The sequence below is a fragment of the Anabas testudineus genome, chromosome 16, assembly GCF_900324465.2.
Source record: "Anabas testudineus chromosome 16, fAnaTes1.2, whole genome shotgun sequence".
Taxonomy (NCBI): domain Eukaryota; kingdom Metazoa; phylum Chordata; class Actinopteri; order Anabantiformes; family Anabantidae; genus Anabas; species Anabas testudineus.
Genome location: NC_046625.1, coordinates 20,059,451 through 20,080,948, shown reverse-complemented (window position 1 = coordinate 20,080,948; position 21,498 = coordinate 20,059,451). Strand labels below are relative to the sequence as shown.

The window sequence follows — 21,498 nt, the reverse complement described above, 5'->3', positions numbered from 1 at the left end:
AAAACAATAATATGGTTATAATATGGAAATAAAGGGTATTAGTCAACCATGAGTTGAGCAGCAAGGTGTTGAATTGCAGTAGTCACAGTCCTGTTTATACTGTGGCTGTGCACACCATGGTAATCCTTCGAGGACCCCTGGTGTCTCTGCAGGCGCCTGTCACACTGTACCGTATGTAAAGCTCAGTTCCCCGATTATCCACGAGGGGGCGCTACCCCCCCCCCCCCCCCCCCCCCCACACACACACACACACCTACATGCGTGTGCATGTGACCGCCGTAGAGAGGCGGTGCTACAATGTGACAATCTAGGTGCTACAGTGGAACCGAGAAAGTGTCCATGATAACCGTGCGCATCTCTCCGCCGCTGCGCGCTGCCTCCCTCTCTCTCCCTCGCCTGTAGAAGAGCTCAGCCTCGGACACCAGATGACGTTTGTAACGGATGTGCCGCCGAGCGGGGGACGGGGCTGACGAGTAACCCATTCATATGAGGTGCGTGATCTGGTGGTGCGTTTTGAGAACAGGCTGCCGAATACAGTGAAATTCCTGCAATGCCGAGAGGTGTTTGGTGTGGATTGTGTATGTGTGTGTGTGTGTGCGTGTGTGTGTGTGTGTGTGTGCGTGTGTGCGCGCGCTCTGTGATGGATGCAACAGGATTAGTCTGCTCGTACGGGGGAGAAAATAAAAAAATATATTCTCTGCTCCATCCGCACAGTCTGTGGACCGAGGCGCTGGCCTGTTGCTAGGAGACCCTTTGACAGCTGGGAGCTTCTGAAAAGTACCAGTTAATGCACTAATGGTGTCTGCTTATCTGGCAACCCAAACCTTTCCTCCTACTCCACAGCTCAGTTGCCTGGGCGCTGCACGAGTGTAAATCCCATTGTTTCTCGTGCGTAAAAGACATGGACCACTGTGGTTGTTTTCAGTCACGAGATTACAGTGTTTTGCAGAGAACAATGGCTCAATTGTGGACACCACCAGAACTGTAATCTTTTCTGAGGAAAATAAAAAGGATGGGAGCTCATTATAGGCCATCCCAGCTACACTTAAGGTAAACACACAGGTTTGCTTCTGTGGAACAGCCACAGGAGACGTGGGACAGCTTATTGTACAGGGAGTGACTAATGTTTCACTAAGAGTATTCAGAGCAGCTTGGATTTCACGGTGCATCTGCGCTGACCTCTGTTTCTCTCCTGTGCGTGTCGGGATTATCTCACAGGAGACAGTGGGATATCATATTCAGGTGTGTAGCACATTATGTCAAGGTTGTAGCTACACCAGAAGGACTTGGTGTAATTTGGACTCCCAGCTTGTTTTGAGAAGTGCTGAGCTTGTTTTCCCCCGCCTCCTCTGAAGTCTAGCCGCCTGCAGCTGTCACAGTGCCTGTGCTTTACATGAAAAGGCCTTCGGAGGACAGCTAGAAGAACTGTCAAAGGCAACATCAGTGTAGCTGGAAAGAGGGGGGTGGGGGGACTTCAGGATTAGGTGTGATCCGCAGTTGCATCCTTTCACACGTGTGCACGAGAGCATGCCACAGTGCGACTGGGTCTGGTGGATGGACTGAGTGAAGCTGACATGTTGTTCTGTCCTATCAGGCTGATGCATGTGCCCAGTGAGGAGACTACAGTCCTCAGGAGCTACATAGCACTTCCTCTCAACCTCCACCGCCATCCCCTATTTCTTTGTCCAGGGGAATGCCTTCTGAACCCAGCCTTAGGTACGTGGCCTGATTCTCCTAATAACACTGCAAATGTGGTTTATGCTCAAGCCTAATGGCACAAACAAAAAAAATCCTTAAGTAGGAGTTTTAACGTACAGTATACGCACTTAAGCATTTCAGGGAATGTTGGCAAGGAGCCACTTGCTTTATTTTAACCTGAGGAAGATCAATATGCAGTGTGCAGGCTCAGCTAGCATTCTCTAAAAGCAGACATTGTTATGTAGTGTGTTGATGTAGTGGAGGTTAGACAAGGGCAAACCCACCTAGAAGAGGAAGCAGTATTGGTTATTGTCAGCATGCATTCGTTTTCTCTCAGTGCTGTCAGTACAGACTACCTGTGGCTTTCATCCTCAAGCCCATTCATTAGCCCTCGTTATCCTTCCTACTGATATTAAACTACTTTCGTTTAGTGTCTTTATTGGAAATTGTTTTCAGTTTCTAAGGGGTTGAAGGTGCAGGACAATTTATGTCGCACTAAGTCATTCGATCCCTCCTCAAATCTCCTGTTCCCCCTCTCCCTCTCTGGATTGTCAAATGCTGGAATTTCTCTTTCCTCTCATCCAGGCAAGGCACTTTCAGGAGGAGGAGCTTTTCTCCCTCGGCTCTTCCTCCAGCAGAGTCCACTTACCAAACAAACCTGACTCATCAGTCATCCTACCTCTAGTCACTTGCACACACAGGCACAGCAATGCCACCCATTATTTCCTCTGTCTTACACCCTGCTGCCATGAAGGTGACAGAGCAAGCCTCGTGGCGGACAGCAGCATTTAGAGTGACTGCCGGGACTGTAAGTGGACTGAGATGGATTTGGATGGTGCTGCTGACGAATGGGTACAAGCAGACAGGGGATATTTGCTGTTGTGTGGGTCCACAGAATACAGTCCACCAGTCAGATACAGTATGTTGGGTAGTCAGTGTATTTGTCTTATGTGACTATAAGGAATGTAATAGGCACAGTAGCAGCAGGTTGTAGTAGTAGCAGTAGAGATCCTTTTGCGAATAGCACTTTTGGGAATGCTGTGACCTGGAAGACTGAGAGTCTTCACTAATCTCCAAGTAGTAGATGTTTTCAGTGTGTGACTAACGTGATAATAGATCTTCATCTAACCCACGTAGTCCACGTCCACTTCCACTACATGTCCTCTGCTTGTGTAGCTGCAGGGAGATGCTGACAGGACAGAGGCTCTGCCAGTCAAAGTCCCACCAGGACTCGGTCCTCTCCGCCCTCAACCAGCAGAGGAAGGACGGTCTGCTGTGTGACGTCACCCTGGTGGCCGGTGAGCAGAAATTCCACGCCCACAAAGCTGTCCTTGCAGCATGCAGTGATTACTTCAGGGTAAGTTGTGGACCATATTACTGGATGTTTCTTGAACATCTGTCTACTGTAAGTTTTTCAAATGAGCATTATCAGGTGAAAAATATGTGTGTTTGTTAAACATACACCTCCCCCTGAGTTGTATATTCAACGGTCAGACAAATCATTGCATTATGAGGCTGATATTTGTTATGCTATAAAAAGCAGGTATCAGTCAGGCAGTGTAGCCCTTTGCTGATGTAACAGAGGTGACAATTATGTGTTACGTAATCATCTTCAGGGACAGTAGATTGTTAAAACTGCCACACAACCTGTCTCACTCTTCTGCTGTTCCCGCTATCAGCACAGATTATTAATGGAGGGTTAAAGGGTCCCACAAAGGTCTAAATGCTGTTTCAGATGATCCTGTTGTGCTGCCAACAATACAAATGAAAAAAGCTCCTGTTGACATGCGCAGCTCACAGCTTCCGACTAAATGAATGGTGCTACTGCTGATCATCATCCAGCCATGGATCCAGCCCCAGTGTTTTCTTTAGTGCGGCCTCTTGCTGAGGATTCAGTGTGAGTCTAGGTAAGCGTCAGAGGTAGCTTTAGGTAGACTCACGCTGTCCAACGGCTACACACGAGGCTTGCTAAGACGGGCTGCACAGGGAAAAGTGCGCTGATGAGATTTGATTTAGAGACACTGAGCAGATTAGAAAGTAGAAATTAATCCCTCTTGAAAATGAGAGGCAGATTAAATATGTCCAAGTTGCCCAGGGATTATTCCACCGGTGTGTGACTGTGTGTGTACCGATGTGTACGTTATTTCTACTTCTCTCTGCTGAGAGTTGAGGGTGGGCGAGTCACACTCCTCTCTTCCTTTTGTTCATCCTCTTCACTTTTGTTCTCCATTTGTTCTTGGGCTCCATTTTTAAATGCTGCTCTTTCAAGTCCCAGCTGAGCTGAGCAACACTGTTGCTGCCCTTGGATTATTAGATCTGCCTGCTACAGTAAGCAAGGCAGCTCAGTCTGCTCCACTGGTCCTCTGTCAGGCCATAATAACATTATCTTCAGTTTGTCATCTGACTCTACTGCGGGGTTTCATTTAGTTCATTTACTGCAGAGATGACTGTGCCTTGTGTTGTGAATAGCTACTGTGTTCTCTGTCTCTGCGCCTCTTTCTTTCACACTCAGACGGACAAACACCCGCGTGCACATGTAGCGGTGATTATAACACATTATCTAGCCCAGCAGACATGAGTGATTGTAATGAAATACCTGGCCAAGCATGAGTTGTTTACCTGGAACTTGTCCTGAATGTGTCACCTGCCTCTTCCAATGCTGTCACATTACTAAGACGTATGGACAGCTCTGGGAGACGTGGCCAAATCAGTCACACCAGCATCACACAGCACCCTCAGCGACAGCGCCCACATATACAAACACACACTACAAACACACACTAGGACTCTCCTTGCCTTCTTTGTCATGCAGAGAAATGTCTCTTAGCCCTGCAGCCAGGACAGACCTCGCATCAAAAGCTATTATTATCTCTAATAAATATTCTCTATGTTGTATGTCCAACCTGTGCTGTGCAGGACTGCACAGGATTTCAAGATAGATCGTACAGTATTTCGTTTTTTAGTTAAGTTCTCTGTGCCTGTTTTTATACTGGAGCTTGATTTCATAAGAAGATTTTATTCAAAAAAGAATAAAAGTCAACAAAAAGCAACAGGTAAAAAATGTAAAGAAAGACATGAAGTGAATGTAACCCACACAATAATCCTGGAATATACTGTATACACTAGAATACACTAAAAGAAGTTGACGCATGTGTTAGAACTCTTTATTGAAATCAACAAATAACAGAGAACTTCTTAAGTGATCACTCATGGATACTTTATACTGTACATGTCAGACGCACAGCACTGTTTTTTCCCATGCGACTCTCTGGTTTCTCTGCTCCAGACGAGAAGAAGGACCAGCATTCACTTGATGTGGTTTCACTGGTTTTTCTAAACAATAAATGAACAGCAGCAATACAATTCTGTTAACTACTAAATTCTTGTAAACGTTGCTCACTTATTGGCAGGATGAGGGTTGGATTTAAATTCCAACAGATGGCACTTTGAGACCAAAAACTCCTGGTATTAGCACTGGTCTTCATCCCTAGCAGTCGAGCCTTAGGAATTATTTTATTACCAAAAGTGTCTGTGTAAAACATCACCACTTCTGTGACTCGCCTGCCTGTAAGTACGGCCACAGGCCATTAGACAGGCAGTAACGTTTCACTCAGACATAAAAACAATCTCTCTTAATGCTGTAATATTTTAGTGGATGCGTGAGGGAGTCAAGAGTTTTCTCTGGTAAGATAACCCCAAGCAAACACATAGAAATGTTGCTGTCAGGTCAGGCTAACTGCGGCACTGCAGCATCATGTGAAAAGACTGCAGTGAGCCGGGCTCTGTGGCCCAAGTCAGAGGATCTATCCATCAACACCAGCGCTCCCTCAGCTCCTCCAACAAGGTCAGAAACATTCATGCTGAAGGCAAAAAGCTCTGCGAACACTCTCAGGGTGTCCTCAGCCCTCTGCAAAGCGTAGCTTCTCCATCACTAACACTACCCTCTGCTTTATAATCTCTGCCTGTCTTTATCCAACCTTCTGTGTCTTACACTCAGGCACACACTGACCAAAGCTCAGCCACCATCACACCCCAAGCTTAGCCACAGGTCCCTGTGTGTTCATTGGACCAGCAGATTTTTAATTAGTGCAGTGGTGAATCAACAAGGCTCAACACTGAGGAGAGAAGTTAGAGCTCAGCATGGCCTCAAGTCGACCCTGTCTCACACATCACCCTCACAATCCGGAGGGAAGACTGGCCATCAGAGGAGGATGGCGCCTGGTTAAAGTTCATGTGCGCTATGAATCAGGGATGAGGTTTGGGAGGAATGTTGTTTTCATGACAGAAAGAGATGCTACGCTTTGGAGCTGGCCAGCCTGAGGGCCTTCCAGGCTTATAATGTAGTTATCCACCGTTCTCTGAGTGGGGATGGTGCAGAGTGACTGTGCTACAGACTGCTACTGTGATTTAAAAGATATGTGAAATAGCAAGTTAGCTAGATCTATATCAGCAAGCAGGGAAATAAATAGTCTTCACTTAGTTTTTAAAAGGAATTCATGATATCTGTTTGTCACATTACAGTCCCTATATATAAAGTAGAATCATAACCATGCTGCCCCACATAACTAAGAAAGGCAGAAGAAGAAGAAGGTAGGGGAGGTGATCTAAGTGATGATCTAAGTGGTGGCAACATTTGACCCATCACCCCCATCCTCTCACTCTTCCCCTCCTCTGCTGGTTGACCTTGATCAATGGCTCCTCCATTCCCTCATGGTGTGACACCAGTCAATAGCTTTGATTAGTGAGCAGTGAGCCGGACTCACACACAGCACGACCAGACTGCAGACGCTGCATTCGCTGCTTTGATTTCACATGGAGTGTGATGTGAACCCGCGTGACTGTGTATAGGTGTGTGCACGAGACAAGGAGAGGAAGACAGAGAGGCCGTATAACAGAAAGTACCGATTGTGCTATTTATTCCTGCTGACCTCTAGGGCAGAGGTAGGCAAATCAATAAAATCAATGCTGACGGGCTCTAGGATGTTGTGTCTGGCAGGTTTTGATTAACTATGAGGCTGTTTTTTCAGCATATACACACACAAAACTGATTTGATGCTGTAGCAACTTCCAGATATAATACGATTTTACTGTTAGTACCCATGGCTAATGGACATACATTATTCTACTGTCCCATTGCTTTGGCTCAGTTATATTTCAACCAAAGACAGAAATTGCCAGATAAAATGTACGTGCTGTGGTGTTCCCACAGCTGACCAATGTGTTTTGTGTCATCAGGCTATGTTTAGCTTGTGCATGGTGGAAAGTGAAGCTGATGAAGTGACTCTGCAAGGAGTGACCAGCGTTGGACTGAAGCATGCTCTGGACTTCGCCTACACTGGACAGGTGAGCATGAGCAACAGCCTGCAGAGCTGAAAAGACCAAGGTAAGGGAGATGTCTACTGAAACATCAACTGCAGAATCTCTGTAAGGAAAAGTAATACTGCAACTAAACAGACTCTTAGAATTAGAGGTGCTCAAAAAAAAATATAAGCAAATTTTTCAAATGTGTATGAATAACATGAAATGGTGTTCTGAATTACCTGAAGTACTTTTGAGTGAATGTCTCTAAACCGATCTCATGTGTTAATGGTAGCCATGAGCCCCTCAGTGGTCTATCCCCCATATCCATAGGTTAATTAGCAGCTCTTTTGGTATGACAAACTTTTCCCTACATGTGGAGGCAGGTCTCCAGGGTCATCAGGTGGGCACTCTGCAAGGTAAAGTGGGTTCCAGTGTCCCAGAAGCACCCACTCATTACCTTCACCCATGCACATGACTTAGAGCTGTGAGGCAAGCTAACAGAGACAGTGTTTTTCATGAATTTACAACAAAAAAAAAACATCAGTGGCAGAGACATCTGAGTTCTCTGTGAGACATCTACCTGGAGAAATCAGTTTTTCCAATCCCATAGGCTTGAGGCTTGCTTGATAAGCGAACTTGCTGTGACCAGGTTAGTTGTGCATGTAAACACGCTCACTTTGATATAGTGTTATCCAGGTGTCGTATTAGATTTACAATATGTAATAGTAATGTTAGGGAGGGCAGTATGTTTGCCTTCCCACCCCATAAACAAAAAGTATGTGTGTGATCATTTCTAATAATCCACCTTGACATTTTTATTGCCAACAGCACTTGGCCCGGTAAGAACCCGAGAAGATTGTGTGCTGCGAGGTCAGGAACTTTGTGATTACTTCTAATTCTATTTCCACAGTGGAAATGAGCATGAGTGCATTGGTTAGGCAGAGTAAGTGGGTCAACAGCAGGCTTACAAGCCGCCCTGCTTTGGTTGGCTCAGCTCCTGTCTGCCCAGAGAAGATGATAGCAGATGAGATGAGGGCAATATGCTTATCCCCACACCGTAAATAATGACCTACTAAAATCCTTCAGCCACATGTCAGAGGGTGGCAGGGTGAGGGAACGGACATACTGCCACAGGATGCTCTCACTCTGGATGCTCTCACAGTAACTCAGCTAACTGATGATGGAAGCAGACATCTGAGCATGAGGAACAGCAGTGTTTTGGTTGAGTTACTCCCATCATGAAGTTTCTCAGACAATAAGCCTTCTGTTTTTTGCCGAGCCAAAAGTGTGGACTATTACATAACTCAGATCATGGGTAGAAGACATCTAAAGTATAATCTAGTCGTACAAGTATCTCCTGACTCTGTCTTCTCCTCCAGGTATAAAACTCACAAGTAGCAATTGCAATAAATGTCAGTTTATGGAAAAGCTCACTGTACTCCCACACTGTTCAAAATTGCCTTCTGCTGGGTGAGGTTGAGATGCTCCGGCTGGAGTGGGCCTCTGGAGCTGAGAGGGGAGCACGCTGCAAAAAAGCATTCACGTATTAGCTGTTATTATTTTGAGTTGCTTTCATTGCTGCTGCTGCTGCCCTTGACTGAACCAAAGAAGAAAAGCAGAAGTTAGTTGTATTTGCTTGTGTTCACTCATTAAAGGTAGCAGTGACGCTCTGTTCTTCCTCAGTCTCGGTGCATCCTGAGGCAAACAACCACTCACCGCTGCTTTCCATCTTAATACAGAAAGCTTATGGAAGCCCATGGATTGGCTTGATGGTTAGCTGGACATCTGCCCGTGCCTGGCAGGAAATCACACTGTGATAAATTGGAATGTGCACATGCGGCTAATTGCAGAGAAGAAGAAGAATTTATTCTGTGTCATCTAAACAAATGACCGGATGATTTTAATTGAATTGTTTACATGAACACTGGAGTGGTAGGTGGGTGTTTTTATATGCGTTAAAGCAGGTAGTCAGCTTTTTCTGTTTTCAGAAATGATAAATAATGAGCAGGCTTTAGCCAGAATGATACCCCGGAGTGCGGCTAAACTATGTTCAGCCCACTGCTGTATCAGTAGTGAGAGGCGAAGGAGATGAAGTCATTTTTCTCACTTTCAATAGTGATGCAGTCACGGCTCTGTGGCTATGTAGGGCAGTCCTGCAGAGTGGATTATCAAAGGTTTGTCCCAGCCTTTTAAAACCAAACTGAATTTCGTTTGAAGCAGGTGAGTCCACTGTGTGAGAGGTTACATGATTACGTGATGCGTGTTTAGCCTGATTGCGTTATCGTTCCAGAGACTAATGGCGTATTTAACTTCATGTAGTCCTGGTAGTTTGCTGAGAATAGGTACAAAGCAGGGCAGTTTATCGTCCACCCAGAACACACTCCTGTGCCTGGCTTTGCTCCTTAAAGCCTAAGAATATGTGTTGGCTGTGTTACAGAGCTTGGTGTTGCATATGGGTGGGTAATATGGAGAAAACAGAAGATCATTTCAGCTGCTGTTTACTCAGCTCACCAGGAAGCATTTTGGCAGAATCACCGCTGTAATAATTGCCTGAACATGTTGCCGCTGTCAGGATGATAATGTTGAATCAAGCACATTGATAGAACAGTTTTTGTTGTGCTGTGCAATCTGTCGCCCTCCCTTTTCCCTGTGTCTATTCTGCTGTTTATAACATTTCAAAATAACCTTGAATACACAAGCAGATAGACTATTCAGAGATTTGATACAAAAATGAGTCATATCACCAGCTATAAATGAAAAAAAAAGAGAAATGGGGATAGAAAATTAGCACAGGTGATAATAATAAAGTTTGAGATTTTTGTGAAATTACCTGAAAATGTGTGTACTATAAACATTATTTCCACCAATTTACTATCTGAAAACAATCACATTTGCTATTTACTAGTATCACATTTCTACCAAACTAATTTTCTAACACTGTACTAATTACACCCTAATCATGACAGTTTCCTTACAAATACACAGCAATTTCCACCAAACACTACTAATATTGTGGTAATTATATTACAAATATGAGCTGCAAAATGTTGAGGTGCCTCTTACCTTACAATTACACAGTGATTTCCACCCAAAAAGTACCAGGTCTCTAACAGCAGAGTGGTCATCAGCTGTGGCTGGACAGCCCTGTGGAACCTTTGACTTCACTGAAGATGTGTTGTAGCACAATCTCTATAAAAGACAAACATATGCTAAAATGTATTATGCTGACATCATTGACATAATCCTTGAGTCCTTGTACTGTTGTGCTTTGTATGTCATAGTGTTATAGGAAAGTGGTACTTCTAATTGTAGTGAGGTATTTTATTAGGTATTTCCAGTTACAAGTTACTTGAGTTTTGGGTTTGTTAACTTCTACCATGTGTGCCGTCTTGTAGCTATTACCTGATTCACCAGTAGGATGCTGTCTGCTTCACTTTTTATTGAGGTGGACAAACAACCACTGGACTGTCCGGCCACAGCTGGTGACCACTCTGCACTGATATTGTGATCTTAACCTGAAGATTTTCTTCTTTTCTCTGGAGACACAGTTTGTTTGGCCGTGTACATGTTAGATATGATATGACTTAAATTTTTACCTACCATCCATCCATCCATCCGTTTTCTTACCCTCTTGTCTCAAGGGTCACAGTGCTGCAGCCTATCCCAGCTGGCTCCAGCACTCCATAGTTTTGTACGCTACTTTTGCTTCCAGTCTCATCTCCTCTGAGCTACTATTGTCATAGTTATTATATTAGTTTTGCTTCTCAATTATCTGGTTTGTCACTTGGTAGAAAAGAATACAATCCTCATCTTAAGAGTTACTTTGATCACATCTCTTCAATATGAAAGGGATTGCAGTAAGAACTTCTATTGTGTGTAACACAAAAGTGCCAGTTCGGCATTTAATAAGATTAAAAATAAAAACATTACTTTTGGCTGATGAACGTGAACATCGCCTGCAAAACATGATTTAATAGCCATTTTAGAGAAAGGCATGAGAAAAGGAATGATGATTGAAGGAAAACAGAGAGTAGAGGGCTTAACTGGATAGAGATAAATGTATCATGATGTGCTGTAGACCTGCTCCCAAAAAAACCAAGGTGTACGTAGGGTTCATTTGACAGTGACAAACAAACATGCTAAATAACGTGCTGTTTCTATTCAGTTTCATCTGATCAATAAATTGATTGAAGCTCTAAATTCCAAGGTAATGCTAGATTAAAAATCAAAGCCTGAAAACTACCAACAGTTTAGTTTAACAGCAGTGAGGGTGAAATTCAGCAAACAAAATAAATGATGACCTTGTTTACCTCTGGCCAGATTCTGTTGGAGCCGGCGGTGATCCAGGACGTCCTGTCTGCAGGCAGCCACCTTCAGCTGCTGGAGCTCCTCAACCTCTGCTCCCACTACCTCATCCAGGTACACACACACACACACACACACACACACACACACACAGCACGCAGCTGAGCAGGGGGACGAATTCAAGGAATAACCACGTCACACTACAGCGTCAACATCAGGTTATTGACAGCTGTGTAATATCATCAGACTTTTAGAGGTGTGTTCACTCGGGAACAGCGAGTCGATTTGGTGGCTGCAGGGACCAGCAATGAAATGTACAAATGGGACGTGAAGGTAGATTTGACACATTTTTTATATTTCTTATACGATTTGACACTTGTCACTTAATGATGACCAAATGTTGACGTGGATGTTGTTACTAGTAATGAAGTCTACCAACACCAGGCTGGTGTTAGAACATTAACACAGCATTACTGCCGAGTTCATCAAAGCAAATTCATATAATAAACCTCTGTTAATGGTTTGTCCTCTTCCACAGTGAGGTTAAAGGCAGATTCAGTGTGCCACTTCTGGACACTTCAGAGTACTTGTCAGCTAAGGTGCCCGAGTCCAGTTGTCTCTAGGAACTAGGACACACTGCTGCTTATTTCGTGTATTTTATCAAGATGGATCTAGTAAAGTCAGCCTTCTATCCTTAGGGAATGCAGCTAGAAGCTGCTGCGGATAAAGATAAACCAGGTTGAGGCTGTTGAAGAAAATAAATCGTTCTGAGGTTTTTGATGCTGTGTCTGTTCTAATCAATGCCTTATTCTGTGGTTTCAAAATGCACAGGTCTCATTTCATCCTGAGATCTCTGCCACCAGATAGTCACATCTTAACTCTGTATTCCACCATGAGAGTCCCTCCAGTTACAATAATCAACTTAGCTATAATGTGCCATCTGGTGGTTGCAAGATCCTTTTGGTTTGTATTGGCTAGTCCATATTTCCTATTAGCAAAACAGCAGAGTCCTGAATAAATCTTAAGCCTTTTCTGTTCATTCATCTCATTAACATGCTTGGTTCTGCTCAACCCAAGTCAAATCAGCTGACTGATATATTTGCTGTTTGGTTAGAGTACGTGATGTCAAGACCAATAACATTGATTCACCAATACACGCTAGCTTTACAAAATCAAAAATATCAGGTAGTCAGGACCATCCAGTCTGATGCAGATTGATTTACAGAAATCAGTTAATTGAATATTGAATTTTTTTTAAAGGCACAGTACACGTGCTGTGTGTAGAACTGAAATGTTTGTTGCTAGTGTTATTTGTATAATGTTCATCATCGTTTTATTTGTTGTTAAAAATTTAATGGTTAAGACATTTCAAAATAAAATACATTACGTCGATTTCTTTGTGAACTAGCAGTAGTGATGAAATATAGTGAATTCCCCTGTAAAGGTAAAAGTATGTACCACAATGGCAAGTGATTGTACTGTAGTGCATGTGCTAATGTTCAGCCAGCAGATGGCAGTCTTATTCCAGCAGTCAGACCTTATTTTTCTTCCATTTGTGCATTTTCCCTGTCTGTCTCCACACTCGGCATCTGTAATGTTGTAATGTCCTTTAACTGTCACAGGAAAATCATAGTTAAGCAACTATGTCGCTTAACTGTGTAACTCTGACTAGTAGTTTTAAATTAATTTCAAAAACACTTGAAATCAACCTGTTTGGTGATTTTTCCTCACACAAAGACACAACTAATAGAATCTGACCTGGGTCTGTCAAAATTTGGAGGTGGGGGGGACGGAGTGGTAGCTGCTGGTGCCAGGTTTGTCGTCATCACTTACTGTGATGTATTTTAACCACACTTGAACCGTCACCTGCTTCTCAAGCCTTTTCCCACATGACAAAGGCGAAGCTGTGCATTCATCTATATGTTCATTTATTCCTTCTTCAGGAGCTGAGCAGTGTAAACTACTTGGAGCTGTACCGCGTGGCCGACCTGTTCCACCTCCCCTCCCTAGAGGAGGCCGTGGTGGGCTTCCTGGTGGAGCATCTGTCTGAGCTGAGCCAGAACCGGCAGGATGAGGCCCTGCAGCTGCCCTACCGCCTCCTCAGGGAGGTGCTGAAGAGCGACCGTCTCACCTCTCTGAGCGAGGAGGAAATATGGAAGGTACTGGAAAAGTGTGTGTGCCAGTGTGGGTGTAGTCACAGGTTTTCCTTACAACCACAGGTATGAAGAGGTGCAGGATTAAGGTGTTAAAGTTTAGTGTTAAGGTAATGTTTTGAATAAAAATAAAGTGAGAAATAATTACCTCTGCTTGTAAATTGGATCTTGGCACTTAACTCTTCACACACACGCACACACTCTCTCAAACACACACACACACACACACACACACACACACACACACACACACACACCATAGAACTGCGTGGAACAACACATTAAACAACATATTAAACTGCCATGCTCATCCCACTGGTTGTTTACATCACTGAGGAGGATATGCAGTAGGAATGACTGTTTCTGACCGTACGTGCACGCGTGTGATGCGCTCACCACACACGTGCACGTACGGTCCGTGTCCAGATTGCGTGCGCGTCCGATCCTGATGAAGTGCCAGCATTGTGGAGTGAGGCGGCAGTGCAGGATGGGGACTTGCCGTTTTGACTGTTCATTTGCACCAATCAACCGCCCCCAACCTCCACCTCACCCTCTCCCTCCCCACCTCTCTGTCTTTCTCCTCTTCTCGTCTCTGATTAGGCCCACCGCGGCTCCATCAGGGCCCCAATCCCCCAGCTGTCACTCGGCCGCCCGTCTGATTGAAAACAATCAGGCCTCTGATGGCACAATTACCCTGACCCTTTAGCCAGCCGCCGCCGCCATAATCAGCCTCTGATTAGGCTGCTTTGGGCCTCCTTCACTTCGCCTAGAAGGTTAATTTGGGCATCAGACGGAAGCGAACAGCAAGCGGGGGCCACCGTCCAAAAGGGTGGGGGGTTTGTGCCCGCCAATACCAGACCGATATAGCTTGGCCGTCAATCATCGTCACTCAAAGTTTCTCACGCTCTGGAAATCACATTTTCTCTGGCTTTGTTTTTCTTTTTCCCCCCTTTTCTCACTCTTCTTTCTTGCCATCCTTTGCTCTGCCTTTTTGTAGCTTCCCCCTCCCCGTACCTCCCTCCTCGCTATCGCTTCCCCTCGCTCTCTCCTTTTCACTCACACACACACACACACACACGCAGACACACACATACGCTCTTTCCTGCACTTTCTCTTTCAGCGCGGAGGGAGAAGGAGGGAGAAGGAGTTGATTTATTCTGTGCCCCGAGGAAGTTGTGTGATGCCGTGTGACCTTCACAGTCAGCTGCCATAGAGCTCGCGCGCACACACACACACACACACACACAGACACACTGTCACTTCAGAGCTATGAGGAGGAGAGGGGTTGGGTTGAGCGATAGAAAAAGGGAGGTAGAGACAGGAGAGTGGCACAGATAGCAGAAAAAGACAATCCTGACTTGTATGTTTGTTGCATATTCACACCTTCAGATGTTGAAAGGAGAGGCAGTTTTGTTTGAAGAGCTGAGATAATGCACACAGTAAGTAGCTGCACACACATCACATGCGATCAGTTGAATTTTGAGTTGTCCATTGTCATCCATTCTTGTTGTTGCTACTCACCTTTGTTCCCCACGAAACGTGCCTTTATGGCGCCGTGCTACGTTCTCAGTCTCTGCACAGATTACGTTAAAAACCACTTTGTTTCCCTGATAATGGTATCGGTGATCTCCAGTCATCTCGCCCACATTCACACCTCGTTCCAGCTAAATAACCTTCCGCTGCTCTCAAGTTCAATTAAATCCCTTCTCCGCAACCCAGTTTGCCTGCATTAAACAAAAGGAGGCCGCCTGTGGATATTTACAGTCTGTATATTGAATGCTGCTGATTAATAAATGCTTGTGTGTGTGTGTGTGTGTGTGTGGATGCAGCACTAGCTTGCCTCAGCCTTGCCATAATAGCCCATAGGTGTCTAGAAAAATAATTATGATTAAGTTTGCTTGTCGTCTGTTCTTAGATATTCTCCTTCACGCAGACTTAAAGTCTCTTTCTTCACTTTTCTTCCCCTTCTACCCTTGACTCCTTCCATCTTCTCTCTGAGTGATTTCATAACTGTTCTACTTTTCTCTCTCTGCCTCTAGTTGGTGGTTCTGTGGCTGGAACATGACTGCAGATACCAGTACACTGAGGATCTTCTACAGCATGTCCGCTATGGCCTGATGGACGTCCCCACCCTGCACCACCTTGCCCGTAGCCACCCTCTGGTCCAATCCAGCCCTACTGCTGCCGCCCTGGTGGACGAGGCCCTGGACTACCATCACGCCACCTTTGCTCAGCCTCTTCGCCAGTCAGCCCGCACCAGGCCCCGCTTCCAGTCTCTCACCCTCTACATAGTCGGTGGGCGGAAGCGGGAGGTGAGCAGAGTCAGGGAGCTGCGGTACTTCAACCCAGCTGCACAGGACCACGTGCGTGTCGCGGGGGGGTCGAACTGGAGCGAACTGGCACCCATGCCCACGGGGCGCAGCCACCACTGTGTGGCCGTAATGGGGAACTTCCTGTTCGTTGTGGGTGGTGAGGTGGAGCATGCCACCGGGAGGACGTGTGCAGTGAGGTCTGCCTGTAGGTACGACCCCAGAGGCAATCGGTGGACTGAGATAGCCCCCATGAAGGCCTGCAGAGAACACTTTGTCCTGGGAGCTCTCGGGCAGTACCTGTATGCAGTGGGGGGCAGGAACGAGCTGAGGCAGGTGCTGCCGTCAGTGGAGCGCTACTGTCCCAAGAGGAACAAATGGATGTTTGTCCAACCCTTTGACCGCTCACTGTCCTGCCATGCTGGCTGTGTGGCTGACAACCTTCTCTGGGTCTCAGGTACATGCTGGTGAAAGAGAAGAGACACGCACATTCCCTCAGATGCATTCCCTATACCTTCACTAAACACATACTGGACACATCCCTGACATTTAGCGACGACACAGCTCTTCATGCATATTTCAATGTTCTGCACGTGCATCTTTCACACTCACATAAAAGCCCAGGCTGTTGTTCCTTTGTGTTCCAGGTGGAGTGACAAACACAGCTCAGTACCAGAATCGCCTGATGGTGTATGACCCAGAACAGGTATGAACTGCTATGAAATGATGAGGGGTCATCCTTTGTTTTAGTGGGAATTCATATGTCAATTATCTGTATCACATATTTGCCAGCATGCTGTTAGCTGTTGTAATCAGTAGTTATTATTATAGCCTTTATAACTTGTGTAGCAATTTGACCGTTTTGTTTGTTCGCTCTCACTTCCCAGCAGAAGCAGGCATCTGTTTTCAGTCAAACATGTGATAGGTGCGTTGTATATCATCTGTCCAGCACCAAGCACCAAGCAAAGTTAGTCAATGAGAAGCTGGTGAACATCCAGCGGCTAAACAGCCTAACATGGATTAGGTAGAAATTCTAAAAAGAACGAAAAGAAAGTGAAATTGTGGCTTTGTGTCCAGCTTATTTATTTAATTTGATTTAATCTATCACAGATTGTTCCTCTCTCACTGTCTGGATGAAGTGTGTTACCTCAGCTAGACGTTCTCAGTGGGGTCTTTGCTTGTCTGAATGAGGGTGTAGCAATAAAACGCTATAGTGTCCAGGCTGAAACACGTTTGTAATTTTGGCCTGTTTACCAGTAACAAACCAATTCAGAAGGTGCGTTCGTGTTTGCCGGAATTGAGGGATTTCTGCAAAGGAATGCAATGCATCATTTAAGAAACCGTCTCCCAAGTGCAACAATAATGAGTTTTTTTTAGAACATTAATGCAGACCTTATGTTCACTGTGAAGGATTACACAACTGGCAGGTGTCAAGTGTCTGCTAATTGATTTTCACACCACATGGAAATTAATGAAAACCAATGGCAACCTGGCAAATTACAATATTACATCTACATATACTCTGGAATATATTCAGCATTCATATCCATATTTGTGATGAACTATTTAAAGAACTCAGTCTTATAGAAATACTGGCGCTAGTGACCCCTTCAGTGCATCATGGATCACCTTTAATGAAGTAAATAAATAAATAAACTCAGCATTTGCAGTCCTCACACCGAGTCAACTGTAGTGGCATGCAGCGAGCTGCAGTTCCTCTTTGGGTATGTATAGAAGCCAGCTGCTAGAGAGACCTGAATGTTGGTGAGGCTGTATATAGTATGGAGGTATGCAGTGTGTATATGTGGAAGGAGCATATCCATATGGGTCTGTGTTTGTACATGTCAGCGTGAAAGTGAGGGAACGAAGAAGTGAGTGAAAGAGAGGAGGGAGAGACTCATTTGTATTCACCACGAATCTACATTCACCTGCCAGAGAAACAGCAACCCCCACCCACTCTACCCTCAACAGATGGCCACCCGTCAGCTCCCAGCAGACACACACGCGCGCGCACACACACACACACACACACACACACACACACACACTCATTCTCTGCCTCAATCAAGCGCTCACACACATACGCTGACACAAAATAAGCTTCAACACACTTAGTGAAATGAGCAGGGATCCTTGGTGTAAAATGGAGTGGCTGAAACATATGATTAGAAATAGGGAGGGAAGTCATTAGTACAAACCAGAGCTCCAGTGTCACGTTATTTATCTAGCACTGAGCATACATCAATTACCCATGCATGGGTATGCTTAAATATTAATCTTCTTATTCATCCTTTCCTTCCCACCCTCTCCGTTACTCCCTACTTCCCTCCTCACACTACATCTAACCTCCTTCTCATCTGTATCACATCATTTTCTCTCTGCTTCACCCCCCGCTCCTCCTCCAACCTCCACCTCTTCCTCAGGACCAGTGGTTGGCCCGCAGTCCCATGTTGCAGAGGCGGGTTTACCACGTCATGGCGGCGGTCCGGAGGCAGCTGTACGTGCTGGGTGGGAACGACCTGGACTACAACAACGACCGCATCCTCGTCCGTCACATCGACTCCTACAACATGGACCTGGACCAGTGGACGCGCTGCTCCTTCAGCCTCCTCACGGGTGGGCAAAGTGAAGGATCCACACATGAAGCGCACACAGAAATTCACACTTAAGATGGTTGCTTGACATCCTGTACACGAGTTGAAAAGAAAACTGATACATAATTTTATTACAGTATCAGAACTAGCAACAGACAGAAGAGCTAGAAAGCCAGTCTACACCCAGGAATTGACCAATCACAATGCATATGATGCCATCACATCATATGACTTCTGGGTATTGATAAAATCTCACCCACATTCAGCGACAACAGGTCAATCATCACCTCAGCTTGTGTATTTTAAAGCAGCTACAACCATTTGTGTATCGTAGCTGTGAGCTAGAAAATAAAGAATCTCTCATAGTACACTCTTACTTTCTAGCTCACAGCTTTACTGTTTGTGTTTTTTTTGGGGGGGGGGGTTCAGATGCAGATGCAGTCGGAACGGTTTCAGTGAAAAGCATTAAAATGCCACCGTTTGCTACCTGCAGACGAAATGAGCGACTCCCTGTTTCCACTGTGTTAAACAGCGTGTTATATTCTGCAAGTTGGCAGCAGCTTTTATGTTAATTCATCACGACCACAGTACTGTACGTTTTATGTGGTGTGTAGAAAGCGTTAAGTGAAGCTCTCTGCCTTCTCCTCCTTTCATTACATAAAAGCAGAACACATAATGCCTCCTGGTGGTGGTGAGGGGGCAGCAGAGTGATATATAATGAAACTATGTAGTACACTAACTGACTGGACTTTGAACCTGTGGGCATGGTGCATCTATGGCCTGCTGGCTGGTGGAGGTGGGATGGAGTTCAGGCACTGGAGACACACTCTTCCCGGGTTGTGGTCACGTTAACTTACTTTATGTTAAAGTCCACATGACTTGAACTATTCCTCTTCATATTTCTCCTCGTTTGTTCCTCGACGTCTTCCTCCTGTTATATCTCTGAAAGTTTGAGCCAAAGTCACAGGAAAGAGACACAGAGCTCATTGTCAGCTTTCCATACACTCCTGCCCTTGCCCCATCTTTCTCATTTTATCTGTCTCTGCCTCTCGGGGGACTTGGAAGTCATATAGTCAGTCTGTTCTCTGCTTGGCACATTGAAGCATTGTGTTGGCTTTGTCCTCCTCAGGTCAAAACGAGTCTGGAGTAGCAGTGCACGATGACAGGATCTACGTAGTTGGAGGTTATTCCATTTGGACCAACGAGCCTCTGGCATGCATTCAGGTGAGAGATGTGGCTTATGTCAGGACGACCAGAGAAAGGGATGGACAGTGAGGACAAATTGTGAAGTGCTTTGATAGATAAAGAATATAAGGAGCTGAAATGTGTGATTTCCACAGCAGCCCAGCTTGTTTCAGACACACTGCTAAGATGGCTAGAACCTACTCTGCTACATATGAAAAGAGGCATACGTCACCGTCTAAATGTTGTCCTTCCAGGTGCTGGATCTGAGCTCAGAGGGGAGGGAGGAGGTTTTCTACGGGCCAACACTGCCATTTGCCTCTAATGGGATCGCAACTTGTTTCCTCCCTGCTCCTTACTCCACTTGCCCAAACCTACAGACTCTACAAGTACCTCATCACCGGATAGGTGCTGTTTAATCCACTGCTGAACCAAACCTCAACTGAGCTCTGGACTGTCGGCATTCGCAAATGTGACCGATGGATCATATCAATGATCTGGAACTTGCCACCTATGTACAGGGACTTTTCTTTGAGACCCAAATATAACAACACCAGTCTCCTGATCTCTGAGAGCCATGTTATTCTGCAAGCTTCTAGGCAACTCAGACACAAGCAGCTTTCACAACAATACAGAGTCACTGTTGTATTTCCACACACACCAGAGGCACCATTCATGATGTCTTGTGAAGATACCAAGAGCAAGTTAAGAAGACGAGAAAGAAAAAAAAAAACTAACTCTGTGGGGATTATTATTCCCTAAAGATACAGGAACAAAATGCCAATCATATTACCAATTAAGTGACTTGTGGTAAACAGGTACGACTGAATTGCTTAATTATCCATGAGTGCAAAGAAACTCCCTTTTCTACTTAAAACAAGTCCATCAAACTACTGTTTTCACTACGGTGGCCTGAAAAATCATGCAAGCTGTTTTCCTCTTTGACTCGCCTGTATGTTTAAGTTCCAGATCAGGTTAACAGGTGTCAAGCACCTGACGCTGCAGCTCATCAGTGAATCCATTTTTAGCTTAGAACAAGATTAAAAAAAATAAAATAAAAAAAAGAGACTTAATTTTCCTGCAGCAGCAGCAGCAGCAGCGTCACACTACAGTACTGTATGTGTGCATCTTATCAACCTACCTGTGTAAGTGGGTGCAACATTTTTATTATGCTCAGGACCTGAGAATGTTTGAGGAATGCCTGGTTATTATCATTCTTCAGAGAATATGCGCCGAGTAGCCTCCAAAGTGTATTTGACATGATATAATAACACTGCATTATGCTGATTTTCAAAAGCGCTCCACCACCAAACCAGAGATAACGTATACATAGCTTTGATTTCCTCGTCCGTCCAAAACAACGTGTCTGAAAGAATACCTGGAGTTTCAGAATAAATGTCCTACATAAATAAAGACTGTTCATAGTGGGGGGAAAAGGAAGTGACGAGTGTGAAAATCATTTCTTAGCTGCAGCTAATTAAACACCTGTGTAAATCTTTATAGAAATATATCATCACCTCTACTTTAGCATACATTTTCTGACCACCTCTGACAGTGTTGAAGAAAAGGAATGCAATGCAGCAGAAAGCTGCTCGGATGAAGGGAGCCAGTACAGTTTGATGAGGCTGGAAAATGACTAGCAATGACAGAAAATGGTACTTGATGATTGTGGGAGACAGGAGTGAGACTTCTTGTGATTAGGTGCAAACTAAAACCGGATTGCGAGAGATTGCTGCGACTTGGAAAGGCGAGAGAGAGAGAGAGAGAATTGGAACAAGCAGTCCTCCTCTCCTTTACTCGCCTTTTTTTTTTTTTTTTTTTAAACTGAACTCTTTGGGCTCGCCCACGACTGTCATCAAATCTGTAATGCACAGTGCCAAGTGAGTAGAGACAGATCCAGCACCTGATGGTGTAAGCACAAATAGTCTGTGCTGACTTCAGTGCTCACATTCCTCA

At 45.0% G+C, this 21,498-nt stretch overlaps 1 protein-coding gene across 4 annotated transcripts; it reads left to right on the top strand.

Moving 5' to 3' along the window:
- The first annotated feature begins 329 nt into the window (after window positions 1-329).
- klhl32 (kelch-like family member 32) lies at window positions 330-20,592 on the top strand. Of its 4 annotated transcripts, none has more exons than XM_026373048.1 (11): window positions 330-491; window positions 1,595-1,716; window positions 2,881-3,055; window positions 6,934-7,041; window positions 11,320-11,418; window positions 13,248-13,463; window positions 15,497-16,223; window positions 16,414-16,472; window positions 18,190-18,382; window positions 19,490-19,584; window positions 19,800-20,592. In XM_026373048.1, the coding sequence occupies exons 2-11, from the start codon at window positions 1,694-1,696 to the stop codon at window positions 19,959-19,961; spliced, it is 1,857 nt and encodes a 618-aa protein (XP_026228833.1). In that variant the 5' UTR covers window positions 330-491; window positions 1,595-1,693; the 3' UTR covers window positions 19,962-20,592. The 4 variants fall into 4 exon arrangements, with proteins under 4 accessions (XP_026228833.1, XP_026228832.1, XP_026228834.1 ...); XM_026373047.1 differs by having other exon boundaries at window positions 2,875-3,055; XM_026373049.1 differs by lacking the exon at window positions 1,595-1,716 and having other exon boundaries at window positions 2,875-3,055.
- Window positions 20,593-21,498: the final 906 nt, after the last annotated feature.

Excerpts from the sequence above, each read along its gene's own strand:
- klhl32 (XM_026373047.1), top strand. The coding sequence starts at position 1,694 with ATGCCTTCTGAACCCAGCCTTAG. Across the intron at positions 13,464-15,496 it reads GCGAGGAGGAAATATGGAAG|TTGGTGGTTCTGTGGCTGGA; the intron begins GTACTGGAAAAG and ends CTCTGCCTCTAG. Across the intron at positions 16,224-16,413 it reads CAACCTTCTCTGGGTCTCAG|GTGGAGTGACAAACACAGCT; the intron begins GTACATGCTGGT and ends TTTGTGTTCCAG.